Source organism: Nilaparvata lugens, chromosome 6, assembly GCF_014356525.2.
Source record: "Nilaparvata lugens isolate BPH chromosome 6, ASM1435652v1, whole genome shotgun sequence".
NCBI classification, from domain to species: Eukaryota; Metazoa; Arthropoda; class Insecta; order Hemiptera; family Delphacidae; genus Nilaparvata; species Nilaparvata lugens.
The window spans coordinates 59173612-59195789 of NC_052509.1; the positions used below are offsets into that span (position 1 = coordinate 59173612).

At 33.3% G+C, this 22178-nt stretch overlaps 1 protein-coding gene across 4 annotated transcripts in view; it reads left to right on the forward strand.

The window, feature by feature from the left end:
* The window catches only part of LOC111045726 (hepatic leukemia factor), a 276427-nt gene that overhangs the window by 82082 nt on the left and 172167 nt on the right, over nt 1-22178 (forward strand). For all 4 annotated transcript variants that reach the window (XM_039431569.1, XM_039431566.1, XM_039431567.1 and 1 more), the window contains exon 2: nt 7931-7963. In XM_039431569.1, coding sequence (XP_039287503.1) covers nt 7931-7963 — 33 coding nt within the window. The remainder of the gene's footprint in view (nt 1-7930; nt 7964-22178) is intronic.

A 22178-nucleotide genomic window follows, 5' to 3' on the forward strand; every position in this document is an offset into this window, starting at 1 on the left:
GAAAATTCCTTGTTATTGAAGAAAATGTTATTAACTTAGGTTAATGACTTTTTTATTATAACATCAGTAATAACAAAAATGTTAAAAACTTTTGTTATTAACTCCGGTGTAAACCCAGCTTAAGAGAAAGTTTTAAAAAATTCATTACAAGTGCATTGCCACAATGAAATTTGAAGAATGATTCAAAAAATGAGGTGAGAATTTGATAGTAAACAGCTCTAACATTCAACACTGCCTAACGTAAATTTATCAATGAATATACTGAACTACTTGTATTTGATTCTACCACAAAATATTATGATATTCGATACGGATAGTTGACCAAATAATTTCTTAAAATCTTTCTACGAAGAAAAGTTGAATTCTCCAACTTTCAAAGCCTTGATTCTCTTCCCCATCTGATCTGGGATCAAATTACTGGTGTATAGTAATGAATAACTAAAAATATCGGGGGATCCAACTCCGCCCTGGAGTGTAGAAGCATAGAAAATTTGTAACGGAAGATTGAATTTAGGCCTATAGTTTACATTTATTTATTAATTTTCTCAGTAGTACAATTATTTTTACAGTTATATGAGGAGGAACAACAGGCTTATGCCCAAAACTGTCCCTTTTCAAATTTATAGTACAGTCAAAATCAAAATCTAGGTTAAGCTACTATCACTCATCAAAATAACAATTTATTCACATTTAAAAAAACAAACACATCATCAATTACAAATAGATATACTATGAATTCGATTTACTATGATGTACTATGTTTGCAACAATATTTGTTAATATACTATGTACTATTCTACACTAACAGCATCTAGTTACTATTTTGGACTTTCTGAAGTAAACATGTTTTCTAAAAATAGAGAAATTAACGAAAATGAGTTTTTCTTGCTGAATTTCCTTCTCGTGAGATCAGCTGAATGATCCCACACATGCACTCGTTCACTCACTTCCATTACGGTATCGACAGACGACAAAATTTCCATCTGTTTTTCCAACGACGTATTTATCCTTTTAATGTCCTTCAGCGAGTTATCCCACGGTTGAGACCTAGTGCAATCGAATTTTCATTATCACAAACCTAATTTGTTCCAAATTTCGTGAGAATCGTTAGAGCCGTTTTCGAGATCCGGTTATATACAGATATCCTATTATATTAAGCGAGCAATTTCTGTATTTATATATCTGGTTATTTTTATGTCTGGCTATTTTTATATCTGGTTATTTATGTTTTACAGATCTCGTAAACGGCTCTAACGATTTTCACAAAACTTGAAACATAATAGGTTTATGATATAAAGATTCGATTGCACTAGGTCTCATCCTTAAGAAAACTCGCTGAATGACATTAAAAGGATAATTAATCCTTTGCTGAAACAGCTGTGGATAGTAAAAAAGTGAGTATGTGAAAAATCAAAATATCGCATCAACGAAATTCATAAGATGACGTATAGCCAGCTGTGAAATATAAACACGATCATTCTAGAGTATTGTGTTCTGTCTATCAATCAATAAAAATAACGAGCGAAGCTCGGTGCCCCGATATTAAATATAAACATAAAAACATCTAAACATATAAACAGAAATTTTTCGTATGGGATAACTATATATTTCTTGTTAGAATACCCTCACTTCTTCTTTACATTACTAACAATGACCACACAACTTGTCAAAGTGGTCATATAATTTCCAAAACTTAAAATGAATGTCAAGTGAAATTTATGATGGAAATAAAATTATTTATTTTATTTTATTCTTGACCAATTAAAATAGATAAACATTCAGACAGATAGTCTGAAACTTATTTTCTTCCAATATCAAGAAACCAAACACCATTACAACAATAATTTCTATTTCTTCCAAAACTCTTCCAATAATGTAGATGAGCATATTGATGGAAATTACAAGTTTATCACAGCGATAGAAATTTATCAGTTGAAAAATTACATCATTATTCAAATCCTATTCCATCCAAAATGGAAATATCATCCTATTATCTTTTATTTGTCAATTGAAAGATTGTCAATTTTTAAATTCATCTTCAGTATCTTTATTGAATAAAAATATCAAGAAATTGTCGAACACAACAGATTTATTGATACTTAGAAACTTCTAACTTCACTAAGTATCAATAAATCTGTGGTTTTTGACAATTTCCTGATATTTTTATTTAATATGAACCACAATATCAACTTCTCAACTACACAAAAAGTTCAGTATCTTTATTCATCAATGAAAGTTGTATGAATTAATGGATGAAGTTGGTTGGGATTGTGGCTATGTTTTGCTTTGCTCCAAACCCAAAATACCAGTAAAGCAGTTACCGGTAACACACGATTATGATCCAAGATCAAGGATAATCATGTACTTCCCCGCCCCTCATATAAAAGTCAACAATATTTTGGATAAAACATTTTTTCTTAAAGTTTTATAAAAATTATAGTATCCAAAATCTAGACAAGCTTTTTAGTGAGCAATGCTCTTCTAATTGACTTCAACTTTAACAACGGTTAAACCAGTTCAACTTGACGCTCAATACTGATCTCCGATTAGTTTTCCTCGTAGCAATGTCAAATTCAAGAGCACCTTCGACGCAACGTACTTGAGCGGAACACTACCTACCGTTAACCACACAAGCAGGAAAAATACTTGACAAATCAATGTTTGGATAAACATATTTCTCAACTGATTCCTTAACTTCATACCTTATTTTCCGGGTGGTTCAGTACCCTTGGAATAGTTAAGTTTATTCAGGACATAAGGATCAACCACAATATAAGGAAAAATACTTGACGAATATCATCTACAAGTTATCCAATTTGAGGTCTCCTAGAAACTAGGTTCTTCAGTCAGTTTGGGATGGGTTTCTACCCTTGAAATATACAAAAAAGCCTATTGAGACACAGCAGGTTGTACTTGACATGAAGAAGAGAATAGTGCGTGTTTTTACAGGTATCAAGTTTGAGGATAAAAATTACCAATATTTTATTGATAAGTTCTCTCAAAAACCCCAAAAAGGACTTGAAAAACTTGTTGTCGAAAATTGATAATAATATTTGGGTCATTATTAACTAATTCATTCAATTTCTGGTAAATTTTTGAACACGCTTATCGAAATTTGAATAAAATTAACCCTTTCCAATTTAACATATGAAAAAACAAGTAGCTAAATGATAAAAAACCTGAAATCGAATAAGAAACTTAGTTTAGAAATGAAGAAAATTTATAAAAATGAAGTCTAGAACAAGCAACTAAAGAGTATCGAAGATCTCATTTTAAAACGGAGCTCACACATAACTTAATGATTTCAAAGATGAATGAAGGACTAAATACTAAATAACGAGGGTCATTCAATAAGTAACGGGACAAATTACTAATTTTCAAAAACGGCTGAATTGATCCATATGAAACTTCCAGGACATGAAGTTGGCAACCTTGCGATGACATCTGATCAGTTGTTCCACCGTATTTCGTGAACATAATCGCAAATTGACTCAGTTAACAATGGCAAGTCCGCTTGTGAAAGAACAACGTACTGTGATAAGATTTTCAGTCACAGAAGGTGAGAAAGGTAGTGAAATTCACAAAAAAATGTTAAAAGTGTACGGAGACCATTATTAAAGTTTTTACAAATAAAGTTTGTAAAAATTAACGCAGTGGACAACCAATCAAAGTTGGGACTTCCTCTCTCAAATCTCAAATTTATTCGTTATTTTGGGACAAAAGGCATATCACTGTTGAATTTATAAGTGAAAAAGTAAACGCAAGTACTTGAGATGTCTATAAAAAGCAACTAAAGAGTATCGAAGATCTCATTTTAAAACGGAGCTCACACATAACTAATGTTTTCAAAGACGAATGAAGGACTAAATACCAAATTACGAGGGTCATTCAATAAGTAACGAGACAAATAACTAATTTTCAAAAACGGCTGAATTGATCCATATGAAATTTCCAGGACATGAAGTTGGCAACCCTTGCGATGATATCTGATCAGTTGTTCCACCGTATTTCGTGAACATAATCGCAAATTGACTCAGTTAACAACCATTGTTAACTGGGTCAATTTGCGATTATGTTTACGAAATATGATAGAACAACTGATCAGGTGTCATCACAATGTTACCAACTTCATGTCCTGAAAGTTTCATATGGATCAATTTAGTCGTTTTTGAAAATTAGTAATTTGTCTCGTTATTTATTGAATATGACCCTCATATTTTATGAAAGTCACTCGACAAATTCTCTTGAATAAGATCAATCAATGAAAACGTGTTCGAATATCTTTTGCTTTCTTGTAACAAGAAAGGAAAATGAAATATTAAATCATTATCAGAGATAAAAATACTTGAGAAGTAAGGCTGAAACTGGTTGAAATTTGAAATGAAATATTGAATCATTATCAGAGATGAAAATACTTAAATAATAAGGCTGAAACTGGTTGAAAGTTGAATATGAACTTGATATTATTTCTATGTTTTTGTAAAGATTTTGATGTGGTTATCTTGCATGAAATTTGAATACAAATTGACTACCAATCGACACATCTATCAATTACCACAATTTAAAATGCGGTCATAAGTACATAACTACAACAAAAAATCATGATACAAAGTTGATTCATTTCTTTCTAATTGATGACTCAAGCAAGAAACCTCTAAAATAACCACACAAAATTGACTCATTTGAAGAAATGGCAGTCTACATACTTCAATCCGATATGGATGACTCATGTAAACAAATCTTTAAGCACGTGTGTACCTTCAAAACTTAACACCGGAGAAAGGTGCAATAGAAAGTATAGCATGTCATAGAAGGAAACGGATGGAGATAGTGAAAAAAATTAAGCTTGACGAAGGGTGAGTTTAGAATGCAGGAGAGAGAGAGAGAGAGAAATAAATAAGTGTTGAAAAAGAGGGGGGTGGGGTTAAGTCATCGACTATGTAGTCACCGCAATACGAGGATCATCTATACATAAAACCAAATATATAGTGAAATATATACATGGAACTTGAAAACTATATATATACACATAGAAAAATACATATAGTTAGGATGTTACAAAAGACGAAGTGGATATCCGTTCAGTATGGCTTCTCAGAGTTCCTTACTCCCTGTAAACAATACCGCAACTATTTGATTTTCAAAAAGTCTTGTCTCTCTATTTGCCTGAACTGTATTGATCATAGACCCTTGTCATCATTCAATTTCAAGTCCTATTGATTTCAAAGTGAAATTTTATGACGAGCGAAGAGTTATAGAGTATTTTTTTTATAAAAACTATTGTAATAAATTATTCAATTCAATATCTTTATTGATTTTCAACCAAAAGTTTTTGAAAATAAATTCATTCAAGTGTCATAAAAACCAATAGTCTTAGAAATAGAAAGTCAGATAGAAATTCTATATAAAATTTGAAAACTTATATCAAAGCTGATTATAGTTTTCAACAACTCTGGAAAAATAACTGAAATTAAAAAAAATATATACTTCAGAGTTAACCATTTCGGACGCTCCTGCTGAAGAACGTAATGTCTGGATGGTTTGAATAATCAAATTGAATGAAGGCTTTTTGGCTGTGGATGAATGACACAAATGGTTGATTTTTATTTACAATTTTATGCATTATTCTCAGTTTCATATTGTTATAGTTCTTTTGTATTATTTCTTATTGTAAAGTATTATTATTTTCCTGTAAGGTTGAGTGGTAGAAAGGACTTTCTAATCCTAACTCTCCGCCTAATAAAGAGTATTTTCATTTCATTTCATTTCATTTCAATGACACATCAGGCTAGGATTAGACCTATGCTTGTGTGTGTACAATGGCAACAATAATTGGAAAAATACAGTGTCTTGTTGCATTTACAGTGTATATAATGACGACGATAATGGGAGAATAATACAATATTTTATTGCATTTACAGTGTGAAAGTATCATTCCTGAAAGCTACCTACCTGTTTTGTTTTGAATTCCACCTACATAGAAGCAATCCAATTCTACATGAGACCAACTTGTTATAGCAAACGATAAACAGTAATATTACTTTGCTTGCCCTATTACCATAGGTAAGGAAAGTATTGCTTTCCGAAAAAAATTAAGGTACCCAAATTTCTATACGTTTCAAGGTCCCCTGTTTTGAATTCTGATATCTGTTTTGTTGAAACATTATATTAAGAATGTTAAAACGTGTGCTTTAATATGCCTAATGGAATGAGTACACAGTGATTAAAGCATGAATGCCATGCATAAAGTGGAACGAACCCGCGACCGGAGATTCACCTCTAACTGTCATTAACATTAATTTGTTGAATTGAGTGCATTGATTTTACCATAAAATAAACAATAATGATATTTCCAACATTATACCCAAGTATTCGTATATTTTCTACATGATATAAGTTAAAAGGAAATCTGACAATTACATAGAAATTTCACTATAGCAAGGAAACCACTCACCACCGTAAAATTCAAACCCTAATAAAATAACAAAAAATCCAGTTTCTGCCGACAATATCCTCAAATTTCGCCCAAATCCGCAGAAAAGAATTAAATGACGGAAACCCTGCAAGCATCGGTAAGGATAGTTCCTCAACACACGATATCTGCACGACACGACAATTCAGACCTAAACGACAGGTTTATCGTGTGGTTTCTGGATTCAGCGGTAATAACTCGAGTTGACAGGCCAATGTACGGTTTCGCCATATATATTTCCACTCGCAGACTGGAATTAACCACTTTTTAATACTGCCACAGCCCTACTTACTGTCATATTGGAATTTCATACGCTCAATAACCGCAACGTTGTTATGCCCTATAGCGAGATTAAACTTCTAACTGTCAGCATTGGTTTAATGGGAAACATTGGTGTTATTTTAAAGGATTACTGACTGTTTCAAGTGAGTCTCACTATAATACAGTCTACTGTGGCTGAGTATTAGTTTTGCACTTTTACGATGCAATAATCCCATTCAGTTGAAAAGAAGTAGAGAACGTCTTTTGCCCGTTTTCCGAATAAACTATGGAGATTGAGATGTTACTTGATAGTGTCGTCGCCGTGTCACTAGATAGAGATGTTACTAAGTAGTGATATTACTACTTGAGTGACAGGAGTTGGCTCATTTATGATTTATGAGTATGTTCCAGTGTTGAAAGATGCGACAGGTTTATGAGGACTAAGTAGCTATAATTGAGACGTTGGAACACTACAGAAGTAATTCTACCAAAGTGGTACAAACTGTATTAAAGTACATAAATGAAGAATGTAATATTTTCCACGACAGTTGATTTTTTTCACTGAGAATTGACTGAGTTTTGAATTTTTCACTGACAATTTTATTCGAGCCCTGATTTGAATGCCTGGATAAATGGACGGGGGATAATGAGAGGTGAATTGAATAGTGTAGCCTACAGTCAGAAATTGGGAATGATAAGAGAGTGATGAGGATATTCATAAATAGCGGACACAATTTACGAATTAAGCTCAGAATTTATTTATTTTATACATACAATATCATTCTCAACTATGAATGATTGGGAAAGGAACAACAGGCTTGAAGCCCAAAACTGTCTCTTTACCAAATTTAGATAGAAATTGTCCAAAAATAGGTCATGCTTACACTTCATGATTTTTGTTCAGTTTTGAACAAAGAAGAACTTACGGAAAAGATTGAGATTGTAGCCACGCCTTCAGTCACACCACCAAGCCACTACTAGTCTACTCCCTCCTGATTGGTCATTATTTTGTAGCTCCTTCTAGTCTTCCCTGATTGGTTAACAACTAATCGAGATGAAGTTTCAAAATCCTCCCACAAGATCGCAACTGCTCGGATCGCAAGACATCAAGCACATTTAAATTCTATTCTACTAGTGGGAGATAGTATATTCTAGAATAACTATCGCATATTAACTCAATGTATCTTATTTTTGCAGGTGAACGGATCGTTTTTGTACAGGATACTGATGGTGAGTCATACTTTTTCCATAATTATTATAAAAATAGAACTATTTCTAGACGATAAAGATTCACTCTGCATGATTCATTATCGATATTTCATTGGAAATGAATGAGGAACAATTTATTTTACAATATGAAACCAGCCTCAAAAATATATTTATAATAAACCTTTAACTCGAGCCCATTTCTGCGTGAAGATTAAGAAATGTGACGACTTCTTGGACATTCTGACTGTTGGGAGGAACAAATAAATCAAAAGTAAGTAAAAAATCATTTCCAGTTCTGTTGATTGTCAACAAATTTTGAATCTTTTAAAATTTAAAATCTACAATAAATCTTTGTCTGAAAATGAATACAAGAAAATCCCTGCCAAATGCCAACTATAGCATAATTGGCGGCAACATATTGAAATTATAAAAAGGATCCAACACCAACTAATTTTTACGAAGCTTTTACAAGCTCAAGCAGAAACAACCCGATATTCCATGCAAATTGCAATTTAATATCAAGCCATCTTCAAAATAGCATTCAATAAAATACCACTTTCTCCACTAAAACTGAGAGTGAAATAATGAATATATCAGAAAAAAGAAGAAAATAGGCCACCAATCAATAAGAGTCACATCCTGACTAACCACCTGTCTTGATAAAAAACAAACATGCAAACAACTTTTTCAGACAAACCTCAACCGCTCGCAGATTCTGATCTCAGATTCCGTCATCGGAGAAATTTATTCAATTTATCAGCGTTGCAATTTATTCAATCCATTTTTTTCACCTTGATATTGGCTCATGGAACATAATTATTATCCTTGTTTTGCACCGGTTATCAATAGTACAAGTCAGGCTTATTAGCACAGACCTCCTCTAGTGTATGTCATGAAGTTTAGGACTCACGCAGATTCTTGATACGAGCAGACAGGCATACAGATTTTATTGTGAGGTATTTTACACCCCTTTGCTTCTTATTGGTTATGACAAACTGGATTTTTCAAGTGTCAGTAGGATCAGTTTAGACCTTCAAGTAACTAGACATGCTGTCTTCCTTGGAGTTCTAGCACATGCTTCAACTTAAAGTAATAATCTTGTTTCTATGGACATACTATCAACAGATTATGAAATAATATACATTACCATAGAGAAACGATAGCGTAAGTAGATATCCCATGGTATAGGGCGTTTATGTCGCAACTTTTACTGTTATCCAGTGGCGGTTCTAGGCCTAGGCTGGGTAGGCGGCCGCCTACCCAGTTTTTATGAGATTTTTTAAAAAATTCTCATGTAAACCTAAAAATGTTAAATAGAAAAATAAATTTTGGAAGTATATTTAAATGTTCATAGTCATGAGTTATATTTTAGATGATTCAACAGAAAATTGTTTTTATTCTATTCTATTACTATGCCACATTTGCAGTGCGTGAACGCAGGGCTTTCTATGCTTAGAATAAAAACTAATTTATTTAGTAAGCGAGTTAGTAAGCGATAGTTATTATAATAGAATTTTAAGCATTACTCAATGCTTAGAACGGGGAAAACATACCTCAGTTCTACAATGAAAACACAACGTCTAACTAATCTTTCAATTTTATCTATTGAACGAGAGGAAAGTGAAAGGCTGATTAAGAACCCTGAAAAAATCTTAGACGCGTTCAGCAATGTTGGGCAAAGAAGACTACAGTTGTAAATATAAAATGTATTACTCTATGTTCTAAATAATGTTAAAGTGTAATAAACCGTTGATTTCATGAATACTAAAATGTGTATTTATTTCAGAAATTTCCTTCGATATTCCAAATAAATAGCCTATCAAATTGAAATATTATTTGAAAGAATGATTAAAACAGCAAAATTATGGTTGGCCTATTAGCAAAATAGTGTCGAATTGAACAATTAAATATGAGTATTAACAATTTTTATATTTATTAATACATCTTGATTTAATACCTATATGCTTTGACGTCTTTTTTACATGAATTACTTAAGTAGCCCTACCCTAGGTCTATGAATAGACCTACAGTATGATAAGTTTTGCCTTCCCAGTTTTTTATGTCTAGAACCGCCACTGCTGTTATCCCAAGCCGATAGTTCACGTAGTTCTTTCCCATGCAGCTGTGTGACGCTGGTAGTCTCTCAAATTGTGCCGTTCCTACACTCTCACCCCAACAAAACAGTAAAAATTGACAATAATCGACAGTAATCGGCTTGAGATAACAGTAAAAGTTGCGACATAAATTCCCTATACCATGGGATATCTACTTACGCTATTGTTTCTCTATGATATTACTTTCTATTGGAAACAAATGTTATTATGGTTCTCAATGTTCTATCGCATTAAGTTCAATCTTCTACTTCTCTCCTAACATATTTTTGCAAAAGTTATAACGATTGGTAAATTCAGAAATGCTTATTTTTTAATCCATAAAAAACAGAATGTTATTATGGTTTTAAATTTCATGTAAGAACTTGCATGAACATCAAAACTTTTAATTTTCCAGTTATAAATAGCAAGTGCATCCATCTAAGTAAGTAAGTAATGTCATAGAGAAACAATAGCGTAAGTAGATATGGTATAGGGAATTCATGTCGCAACTTTTACTGTTATCTCAAGCCGATTACTGTCGATTATTGTCAATTTTTACTGTTTTGTTGGGGTGATAGTGTATGAACGGCACAATTTGAGAGACTGCCAGCGTCACACAGCTGCATAGGAAAGAACTACGTGAACTATCGGTTTGGGATAACAGTAAAAGTTGCGACATAAACGTCCTTTACCACGGGATATATCTACTTATGCTATCGTTTCTCTATGGTAATATCAAGTATTTCCAATTTCCAAGTCAAGATGCCTCAAAAACAGGGATGAATCTTAAAAAACTAAATCAATCGTGAATCACATATAATATACCACTCAATTAAATGTTACAGTTCAGAAAGTTAAAGAACAACTAAGCTATAGCTATTAACTGAGAACTTTTTCAAATGAATAATTGTTTCGAGATGAAATAGACACGATATTTTTTCACTATTAAAATGTTGGAATAAACCTTGACTAACGAAGTTGTCATAAGCAATAATTAATACTCAAGTTTAGTGCAAATAAGACTTGAGTTACGATAAAACTGTCATTAAATCATAACAGTTTTCGCCACGTTCTGACAATAATTTCAATCATAGTAAGAATAAGGTCACGTTGATCATGCATCACAGTAGAGTACTCTTTATATGGAAATATTATTCATCAATATTATGCAGTAAATTATGAGGAGAAAACTCACAGTTTTCTCAACAAATGGATCCCGAAGTCAAGTAATAATGGTTTTGTTTAATTGGAGGCCTAAAATATGAAATTCAGAGCAGAAAAGTCCTGTGGAATCATGTTTAAATATAAAAATTATGAAAATATGATACTCTGGAAATATTCACGCTATTCATGTCTAGATTTTTTAAAAGCTTTTCAGTGTTGTGCTCAGATAATGATACTTAGGTACTTTTTTGAGTTTCAAGAGTTTCTTAGCATTGCGTTTAATGTAATAGTAGTTAAACTACTATTATTATATTAGAGTTACTGCTCCAATGTTGAAACTGGTATAATGCAACTGTAATAGTATATTTCGCACCTAGGGCCGAAAATGAGACTTTTCCGGCTCGAAATCGGTTTTCAAGTCCGAGGCCGTAGGCCAAGGACTAGAAAAGATTGAGAGCCGGAAAAAACATTTTTGCCCGTGGTGTGAACGCTATTTTTCGCCACACAGAAAAATAAACAATATATATGAGAATAATTGTTTATTAAGCACTTCCAAAAGCAAAAGTGGAAGGTCATAGCTCTAGCAAATCTGAGGTAATCTGAATATCAGGAAATTGTCCAAGTATTTTTATTTTTTATTCTGATTTGTCTAAATAACCTAAAAGATTATGTTCAATTATGTAAGAGGTTGAGTTTATACTTTTTATTCTTCCAAAATAAGATGATATTATTATAAATGTTTTGATTCTTGAATAATAAACACAAATAATGAAAAGTTTTTCGATCAGCTGTTTTAGCACACTTGAAATTTGGCCAATCTGAATGTCAACGTCAACAATGCTTGTTGTCGTTGACTTCGGAAGTTTAGGTTAGAAGTTCTATCCTACTCTGAAAATCGAATTTGAATAGTTTATAATATATATCTTATCTGTATTTTATTCATCCAAATAAAATGATAGTATCTTATTGCAGAATACTTATTCAATTCTAGAAGCATAAACTGATTCCGTTTCATGAACCATTTTGTAAACACGTTCACATCAAATCAGAATCAGCCGACTTCAAGGTTATTTTACAGCCCTAGAGCCGTAAAACTTTTACCGGCCTGGTCAGAAAACAATCATTTTCGGCCTCCATATGACGCACGAAAACCAGCTCATTGCATCCAAGTGGGGCGAAAAAAAAATAAACGGTATAATATAATACGTTTCATAGGATTTTTGAGAGTCGATGGCAGTATAAAAATAGCTTCCATTTTCTACTTGTATGAATAATATATTATTATCAGTGATATTATTAAACGTAATAAACATTTCCTGAATAGCAGGCTTTACAAGTAAAGTATATGAATTTACATGTTGGACTTATATCCCAAAAAGGAAAAAAACAGTAGCACACTCCAAATCTGATATGAGGAAAGTGGTATGAGGAATGAGGAAATTGAGCTATCATAAGAACATGTTCTACATCCTAAAACACTAGTTCTCTGTTAGCTCCTTGAATAACAGTTTTATCACTTCACAATAATTTATGATTCCTCGACAGAAAGAGAACATTCTCAACTTTTTTTGTGAGGAGTTGAATTAATAACAAAAGCTTAGCACCTCGATAGAGATATCCTTGAAAGATTCTCCAAGGGCAACTGAAACCAAAATAACATCTCTGATACTTTAAATAACGGGTTTACACCTACAGTTGAAGACTGGTAACGTGGTATTAAGCTGTCACAGTCACTAGCCTTACACAGCCTTACACCAGCCTTAATCATCAAGCTCTTGTGAATGTGATGCTCTCTGGAGAAGAAAATTTAAAAGAGAGAAACAGATTAGGAGAAAGAGGGAAAATTAGATTTATTTCTTCACGAGAAAGAAAAAATAAGTAGAGTCAGAGTGAGTGGGAGAGAGATAGTGAGTGGTAAAATAGCAAGGGAGAGCATGTAGAGGTTGACGAAATAAAATAGAAAAGAATATTTTAATATTTTTGTAATACTAATAATATTCTCTGACGAAACTAAGTCAATTATTGTCATTAGCTTCATAATTATCCGAAACAAAGTACAGTAGTGAAGTATAGAACATATTCGTAATTCATTCTTAAATGTGATTATTGTTTGAGATAACAATAGTGAATGAATAAAATTGTCGATTAAATGAGATGCAATAGTTTTTCATTTGATAATCTCATTCCATTCAGTTGAATATTTCTAGATCTAGATTATTTGTCTTAGAATACAGTGAAATGATAAATTTCCCCTTGGTCGCAACTAATTGGTCTGTAACAGGGCGTAGTTATTAATGAAAAATTAATGAATAGCAAAACTTGTTATGGTACACATTATTTCTCGCATTTTTGTTAACTGACGTGATCTTGATTGATACTCAGTAATGATAAATATTCAACTAATGATAAATTGGACAACTCAACATTAACTATGAGATTGAAAAGAAAGAAGCCAACAGATCTGGTGTAAACCTCCAGGAGTGCTTAGTGAAAGTGAAAAAAAAATAGTTCAGTGCAGTGATTATGAATGAGCTAATTTGAAACAAGAAGGAGATTCTGCTTGTAAAATGACTTGAAGTATTAATTTAGGATAAATAAACTGATCGTTAGTCCTAGAACTAGTAACAGTTATTTTCTATAAAAGAAAAATATATGTTGTCAGTTGTATAGAATTGTCATCGTTCTTTCATAACGTGTCATAGTATTATATTTCTTTCAAATTTCAGTATGACTTTAATATCGTAATGCTCTCACAAAATGAGTTGTATTGATATTGAGTTGAGTTTGAAACGTGATTTCTTGTGTTGAGTTGTATTTTGCTATGTACAATATTGTAAAGAATTATCTTCTTCAAGCGTCTTCCATTTTAGCCTCCCAAATTCTTCTATTAATTTATGTTACAAATAACATTTTTTCATGTCATCTTTTCACATTAGATAATCATTCCACTGCCTTTCCATGACTACCGATGTTATTCAAACCCAGTTCAATGAAATAATTGATTCAAATCCGTGTACAAGTTGTCAATTACGCAAATCTTCATCCATCAAAACGATACCTACAGCCAATACAAGAGGATCAGCATTTCTTGCTCTTTGCTTCTCACAAACACTCGCATCTCCTCACCTTATTCACTTCAAACCGTCAGCAATGTTTGAACGAGAAGTGATAGTGTTATCTACACAGGGATTCCTGACTGTTTAAAGTGTATTTCACTATAGAAACTTGTTATTGAATTAAATTGACCTGTCAAATATCCGAGTCGAAAAAAGATTATCTGGTTCCCGAACTGAGTCTCGCCACTGTCCAATTACTAGTTTGATGAATCGCTCTATTAGTAGGGCTCGTGCAATAATGAAAAATTGATGCCGACATTTGGTGGCCAATAGTTTTGCATAATGGAGGTTCAGCTACGATTAGGTGGCATTCTAGGTTGGGCTCTATTGTGAGATCACTTTAAAATGTCAGCATTGGTTCAATTTGTAGCATTGATGTTATCTATGAACAATCCTGACGGTTTGAAAAAGATTCCAAAACAGCTTATCAATATGAACCCAGTGTTATACTGATTTGTTGTTTGTGAAAAATACTGTATCCTGTATTATAATAGTGGTCGTCTTGGTTCTTAGAATATCGATCTAGAGAATAGATATTAGTAATAGATGTTAAGGTGTATTTTTTCTTCTTCCATATTTCCAGTCTCTGATATCTACTCTACTATAGTCATCAATTTTATATCTTGAGTATATCTATTCTATTCTAGTGCAATCTATTCTATTTGACAGTATAGCACGACAGTTAGATCCAAACATCTTCCACTGATAATCTGTTCAGTTCCCAACAAGGCTATTTCGGATTAAATCTCTTCCCAGTTTTTTCTTCCTCTTCTTTTTCTTTTTCTTCTTCGTGGAGCGTAATGTTTTCTCATTTTTCAAATGTATTAACGACTCCCAATAAATGCAGAAAGTGTATAGACAATCTCCCTATTTGAACTCATCATCCAGCAAATGCTGCTATCTATTTGCGACAGAGTTTGGAATTACATACACTAGGAACAGTCGGCCAATCAGGAGAGAGATTAGGCGGAGTTGAAAACGTAGGGTCTCAATTGACAGAATCTCAAACGACCGAAACGCTATATTTTCCCAAACGGCCGAAAACTACTTTTTTCCTAATTGGCAGGCGTTCTGTCATTTGCGACAAACTAGAGAAACTTTCTGTCGTTTGGGAAACCTATCACTTTCGGTCGTTGTGGTCGTGGAAACCATCGTTGTGGTCGTTTCAGTCGTGGAAACCTCTCCACTTTCGGCTGAATGCAACAAACAACGTTTTCTGTCGATTGGGAAAATTCTTAAAAGTTTTCTGCCATTTGGGGTTCGGCTGAATGAGAAAGTTCCAGTTCCAATATTTCATTAATTCTGCCAATTGGGAAAAAGTAATTTTCGACCGTTTGGGAAAATATAGCGTTTCGGTCGTTTGGGATTCTGTCAATTGGCATGCCACCAGTTGAAAATATGACCCAATATGTGCTGCCACCTACTGGCAGAATTGCGAGTTATATTACAAACTGTTGCCCAATCAGGAGAGAGTCAATCAGTGACCCAGCAACTGCTGCTACCATTGGCAGAATTTCGAGTTGGGTATTTTTCAAGCTGCTGACCAATCAGGAGAGAGTTAAGTGGGAGTCACAGTGAGTGTCTTCAAATTTCAAAATGGAGTCTGTCTATCATTCTTTTTATCATCCAAATATATATAGTATAGCTATAGCATACATCACTCAGCATTGACCAATGAAATGGATTTAGTGGTTTTCTGAGACTTGATGCAATTTTTTTTCAAAGGTAATTTGGAGCGATAAGCACACACTTATTCATTCTATCATTTTATCGAATAAGAAATATGAGTGAGCATCTTTTTTTTTTCTAATAGTTTTTTTGGTTTAAAGGGAATTTGGAGAGGTTAACATACTTCTCCATTCTATCATTATATTGAGTTAAAAATATGAGTGTACACAAACAAAGTAGAATATATCTTATATTCTTCAAGTCAAAGTCATTCAAATAAACGTCCTTTGCGAATTCTCTCCAACATTGAAAAGAAGCAACAAATAACAATATTAAACCTGCAGTAATAAATGGATTCTGGTAAATCATTATTTTCCAATTTTACAAGATTTTTTTCAATATCTTGTGCGATGAAGGAATTTTCAGTCGTCAGCATAATATGGAACATGGCTTTTATTACAAGTGATGATTCGGTTTTACGTCAAAAGTGAAAATTGTATGTGATGAGACAGGCTGTACCATTTCCTTGAAGTCCTAATATTAGGAACAGCTTCAGTATGCCACAACTTCTACGAACCTGCATTATTATATTTCATAATGAGGCAGCCCGGTAATGACAGAGTACATTGCTCAGTCGGAATTTCGAACCAGTTTTTGTTCTCTGGTATTTCACCTCGCAACATACCAACTTTTTACATGTTTTTCTCAGTTCCAATTGAAATTTTTAGCTCTGATAAAACTAAGCATTGCCTATACAATCTCAGTGTCTAGAGCTAGATACATCTTCAGACTCTTCTGATTCTACACATAGTGTTCAGCAAAAAACAAACGCAGGGTCAATTTCAACTTGCAGTATCTACAAAGTCTACAAGGTCTTCTACAAAGCAGAAAGCAGAAATTACTAGCAGAAAGAATCTAATTGTTCAGAAAAAGTTTTGCTTCTCACGAATCAGTAGATATTGTTCACAATAGAATTTATCAAATCTGACTTATTAACGCACATTTTGTGAATTTGATCCAAATTTCTAATCATAATCAATGACTCATCAATACACTTGGAGATCTCAGTAACCAGGATTAGAATCTCTTGAAACGAACCAAAAAAGCACGCTGACTAAAATTTAGTGTGTAGATTAGTAGATTTCAGATTAGTGTGTTAGAAGTTGGAATTTAGAAGTGTCAGATCAGTGTGTTCCCAAACCCAGATTTAGTTTGTTTCTGTCCTATGGTATATGGTACCAATCACATTCGTCATTACGAAAGTACTCAATTTATAGTGTTTCAGTGGATTTGAATAAAATTATCCACATTTGAAAAACAAACATTTTCATTTCAAGCCTTGAATATAATTTCTGAAGAATGCTGTATCGTTATGAATTAATAATAATATCATGGTTTCCAGTATCGCTGTATGAACTAATGATATGTATTCTTGCAGAAAGAATGTTGTAATGATGCTATAGTTATCATGTATTCAAATTTTAGAGGAAAACATTAGCAGATTATTATTGATGTTAGCCTTAATAAGGCACACCTGTGTAGGCAGGCAATGGCTGAGTAACAGAAGGCGGTTAACATAGTAGACGTCTTCCAAAAGGAGGAGCTGCTCTCAAGACGTCTGATTGAGTGGTTGACTATGATTAGCGTTTTTTTTCTTGTGATCTGAAAACTGGATTGCTATTGGACGAGGCGTGGCTGGACTACTGGAACGAATCAACAACTTCTTGGCGAATAAACAGAAAATTATTAGTTGATTTTTCATCGTCAAGAATGAGGAAAAGCTGGGAAATAAAAGAAGAGAAAAAGTAGACTGCTTTTGAAATAGCATTCATTAATGGCTGAGGGGTGTGGATAATGAGAGTCGTCGAATGAATACTGATCAAATGATTAGCATTATTTATCAATGAAGCTCAGCGATAGGTGATAATTGCGCATAGTTTATGTCGCCAATGTCATGGATTGTACTCAATCACTTAAATGTTTAATTGAATCTGTTTAAATGAATCCTATCTTGAACTTAATGTATTGTTGTATCGATGTGGCATTCTTCAAAATTCTTTACCCGCTTTAGCATGAATGCGATTTGCACTCAATCTCTTAAATTTTATCGATGTTTTGAATAGTTTCGTTGTTTTTTGATAAAATTATAAAATAATAGTAGCAGGTATTTTATTCGACAATGAACAGTACTGAAATGAGGAAAACCATATTATTTGTCGCAGTATTAAATTATTTGTTGCTGTATTAAAGTGCGTGCAGACTTGAGCGCAACGAACACGCATACTTAACTTTTCATCAGCTGATGCTAAATAAATTTATTTCACTAATATAAATTGGATTAACCTTATTATTTTTTTTAGTGAAACGAAAAAATTATACAGTATTTCTGTATTAATACAGAAAAAGTAAGATACAGTTATAATAAGCATAGCATCAGCTGATGAAAAGTGAAGTACGCGTGTTTGTGGCGCTTTAGTCTGTACGCACCTTCAGAGGGAAATTCTAAAGCTGCGTTTACACCAAAGCTATCAACAGAATGTTAATAACTTAATCTTTATAGATTCTATTAGATTTAACGGAACTTGACAAACTATGTTCATCATGTGTATGATAAGTTATGCTCAATCTAATAGTATCCCTAAAGATTAAGTTATTAACATTTTGTTTATAACTTTGGTGTAAACGCAGCTTAACGAAATAACATATAGCTCTGTAATTGGATAGGTTTTATGTAACAAAACATCGAAAATCGTGAGAGAATTTGAAAAAAATAGATATATTTATCTAGAAATTATACCTATCTGATGTTTTAGTAAGTGATGCTATCAATTTTTTATGTGAAATAATTTGTCAATTATATGCAATGCAAGGACCTTCATCTTTTGAAACCCGTGTAATCAGCATCATGTTCGTGCTACTCCTATTGATTTTTTCCAATTTACTAGGCTGATTATACCTTATGCTGTAGGTATGATTGCACTTTTGCAATATTTTTATGAATAAAAATAAAAAAGCTAGATTGCCTCAACAAATCCAAAAGCTAGATTGCCTCAACAATTTGGTGAATTGACAGTATTACAATTATTTACAACTGTACACAGAGAAATACAACTTAACACAACAAATCATAATTCAAATCAGCTCAAATCGATATAGAACACTTCAAGAGAGCACGCTTATTGAGTTCATACTCATTCAGCAAAACGAAGGTGATGGCTTTCCAGGGAAAATATCCGTTGAGATGTAAAATAGTCCTCGATAATGAAGTCCTGGAACAAGTATCACACTTCAAGTATTTGGGTTGTGATATAACCTATGAAATGGACCAGGACTTGAGTGTATAATTGAATAGATTCCAATCCATTTGTGGAACAATGAATAGGATTTTCAGAAACAGAGTATGGAGAGAGACAAAATTAAATGAAAAAGACTGAGAAATTGTCAAAAACCACTGATTTATTCATTTATTGATAATTAGAAAGACCGGTTTCGGTTATTACACCATTGTCAATCATTGTTATTGTCAGTGGTTTTTGACAATTTCTCAGTCTTTTTCATTCAATATGAATAATTACCACAATATCAACTTCTCAACTACACAAAAAGAGAGACAAAACTTAAATTCTACAAGGTAATGGCTATTCCAACGCTCTTATATGGCTCTGAATCTTGGATACCTAGGAAGAAAGAATGGAGTAGGTTACAGGCTGCCGAAATGAGGTTTTTAAGAGCAGTAAAAGGGTGCACAAGGGAAGATAGGCTTCATAATGTCGATATAAGAAGCGAGCTCAACATAATCTCCATATGGCAGAGGATTGAAGAAAATTGGCAAAACTAGAAAGATCATGTTGAAAGGATGGAGAGTGACAGGATTCCCAGGGCAGTCATGTTGTATAACCCGGTTGGGAGGAGAAGTGTGGGCAGACCCCGTAAAAGATGGATGTGATGGTGAGTTTGAAGTCGGAACAGGCAAATTGCCTAATCCTTGTAGGAAGACGACGAAGACGACTCAAATTCAAGAAAAATACACTACTACTCAATCCAATGTATCACATAGATTTACTGAGGGTGTAGATTTGCATTTTATTCTGAGAGTTCATTTTTAGTCGTGTATATTGAGTTGTACAAGATTAAGACGAGAATATGTTCTTGTAGCGAATGCACAACATTAAAGCAAAACCGACAAACTATTTTTCGTATAAGTCAATCAATGTAGCTCCAAATTACTCTTGGATCTGACAAAATAAGTGATGCCTTACAAATTAAAGGAAAACAAATACAAAGTACGTATCAACGAAGGTTGACTACCACGCATTTCACCACGGAAAATCAACCAGAAATTCCATAGATTCTCGAAGTAGATTCATGGATTCTATCCAGATTCCAATTAAATAATTCATCTATCAAGTCAATAAAGTTAGCCAAGATCACGATAAAAGTTTCTAATGTCACTTATAATGTTTTCAAGTAGTTCCAACTAGTTTTATTGAAGCATTTCAATACCTTATCTCTTTACGATGCGCAGTTGACAAGTGCGCATACTAACTACACTAACTACACACCTACTGATAAAGTTGAATTTATTCAACAGTCAAGATCTTAACCTATCTCAATGTATCCTCGATGCAGATGTATTCAAAGTACCGCCTTCGCACTGTAGTCAAATTCATTTGAAGATGTCAGCATTGGTTGAGTTGTAAACATTGATGAAATTTGTATAAGTTGTTGCTGAGAGTAAGAAGTGGATCTTATCTTATCATATTTACACAACTAGAAACTTGGAGTATCAAGTGCCTACTTCGAGAAGTTATTCAAAGGTTCAACATTTGAAGTAAATCTTGCTCAACCAGTTTTCATGAAGATTCACCAGTTTCATGAAAAAATTGAAATACTGTTTCCCTCATTATAGACGTTCAAATTTAAATTAAATGCATGTACAAGGTCAAACGGTCTGAATTCTTACAACATGAAGAGAAATCAGAAGGTATATGATTCTGATGAGACATACGGAACAAGTTATGATCGAGAATAATATTTTTCCAGTTTGAGATCTATATATATAAAAGCGAAATGGCACTCACTCACTGACTGACTCACTCACTCACTCACTCACTCACTCACTCACTCACTCACTCACTCGCAGAACTAAAAATCTACCGGACCAAAAACGTTCAAATTTGGTAGGTATGTTCAGTTGGCTCTTTAGAGGCGCACTAAGAAATCTTTTGGCAATATTTTAACTCCAAGGGTTGTTTTTAAGGGATTAAAGTTCGTCTTTTAGCATGTATATTCTTCTTCTCCCAATCTCTTAATTATAATTGAAATGTCCATATCACATGTTACTATAGAAGTATAATCTAGATAGAGTACCTCTTGGAAACAGTTGTTAACTGGCAACTAAATTAATAATTTTGTCAGGTTGGCATTAAGTTGAGTTGACTTTGTTAGGTTGGCACAAAGTTGAAGATTGAAATGCATTTATCGCGGAAAAATTGATTGGGCACTGCTACTTCAATCAGAGCTATTCCTGGGAATATTATATTACTAGCCGTCGGGCTCGCTTCGCTCGCCATATCCGTGTAGCCAGACGTTTAGTCTGGACCCCCGACTGGATTGTCCTAACATATATGATAATAATAATAATAATAATAATAATATATGATAAAAATACCCAAATGAAAATGCAGGCTAGCGAAGCGAGCCTGCTGATCTCATTCTTGGACGACCCAGTCGGGGGTCCAGGGGGCTCCGCCCCCTGGCTAGACGGATATGGCGAGCGAAGCGAGCCTGACGGCTAGTAGATTTATAAAGTGAGGATGAAGATTCCTTCTACTGGGTAATTAGGTTGAAGGTCGAAGTATATAAGTTATATTCTCCAGAAAATCATGACAGTAGTTGGGATGCTTCGGAAAAAAAACTGGAAATCCATACTCGTGGGTCCTCTCAACTTTAAATCTACATCATTGGATAAGACATTCAACGTTCACTATAATTGGCCGCAATTTTCGAGTGATTTATTCAATTTTAATTCATTTACTATAATTACCACCAATATTCAGATTTTAAGCTAATTCATGTCTAGTCCCTTGAATAAACAATTTCTTTCGTGAACGATTGAGATGAGACTCTTTACTACTATTTTTTAGTCCTTTATTCACGATTAATATTGTATTTTCTCATATTGCATTTCCTATC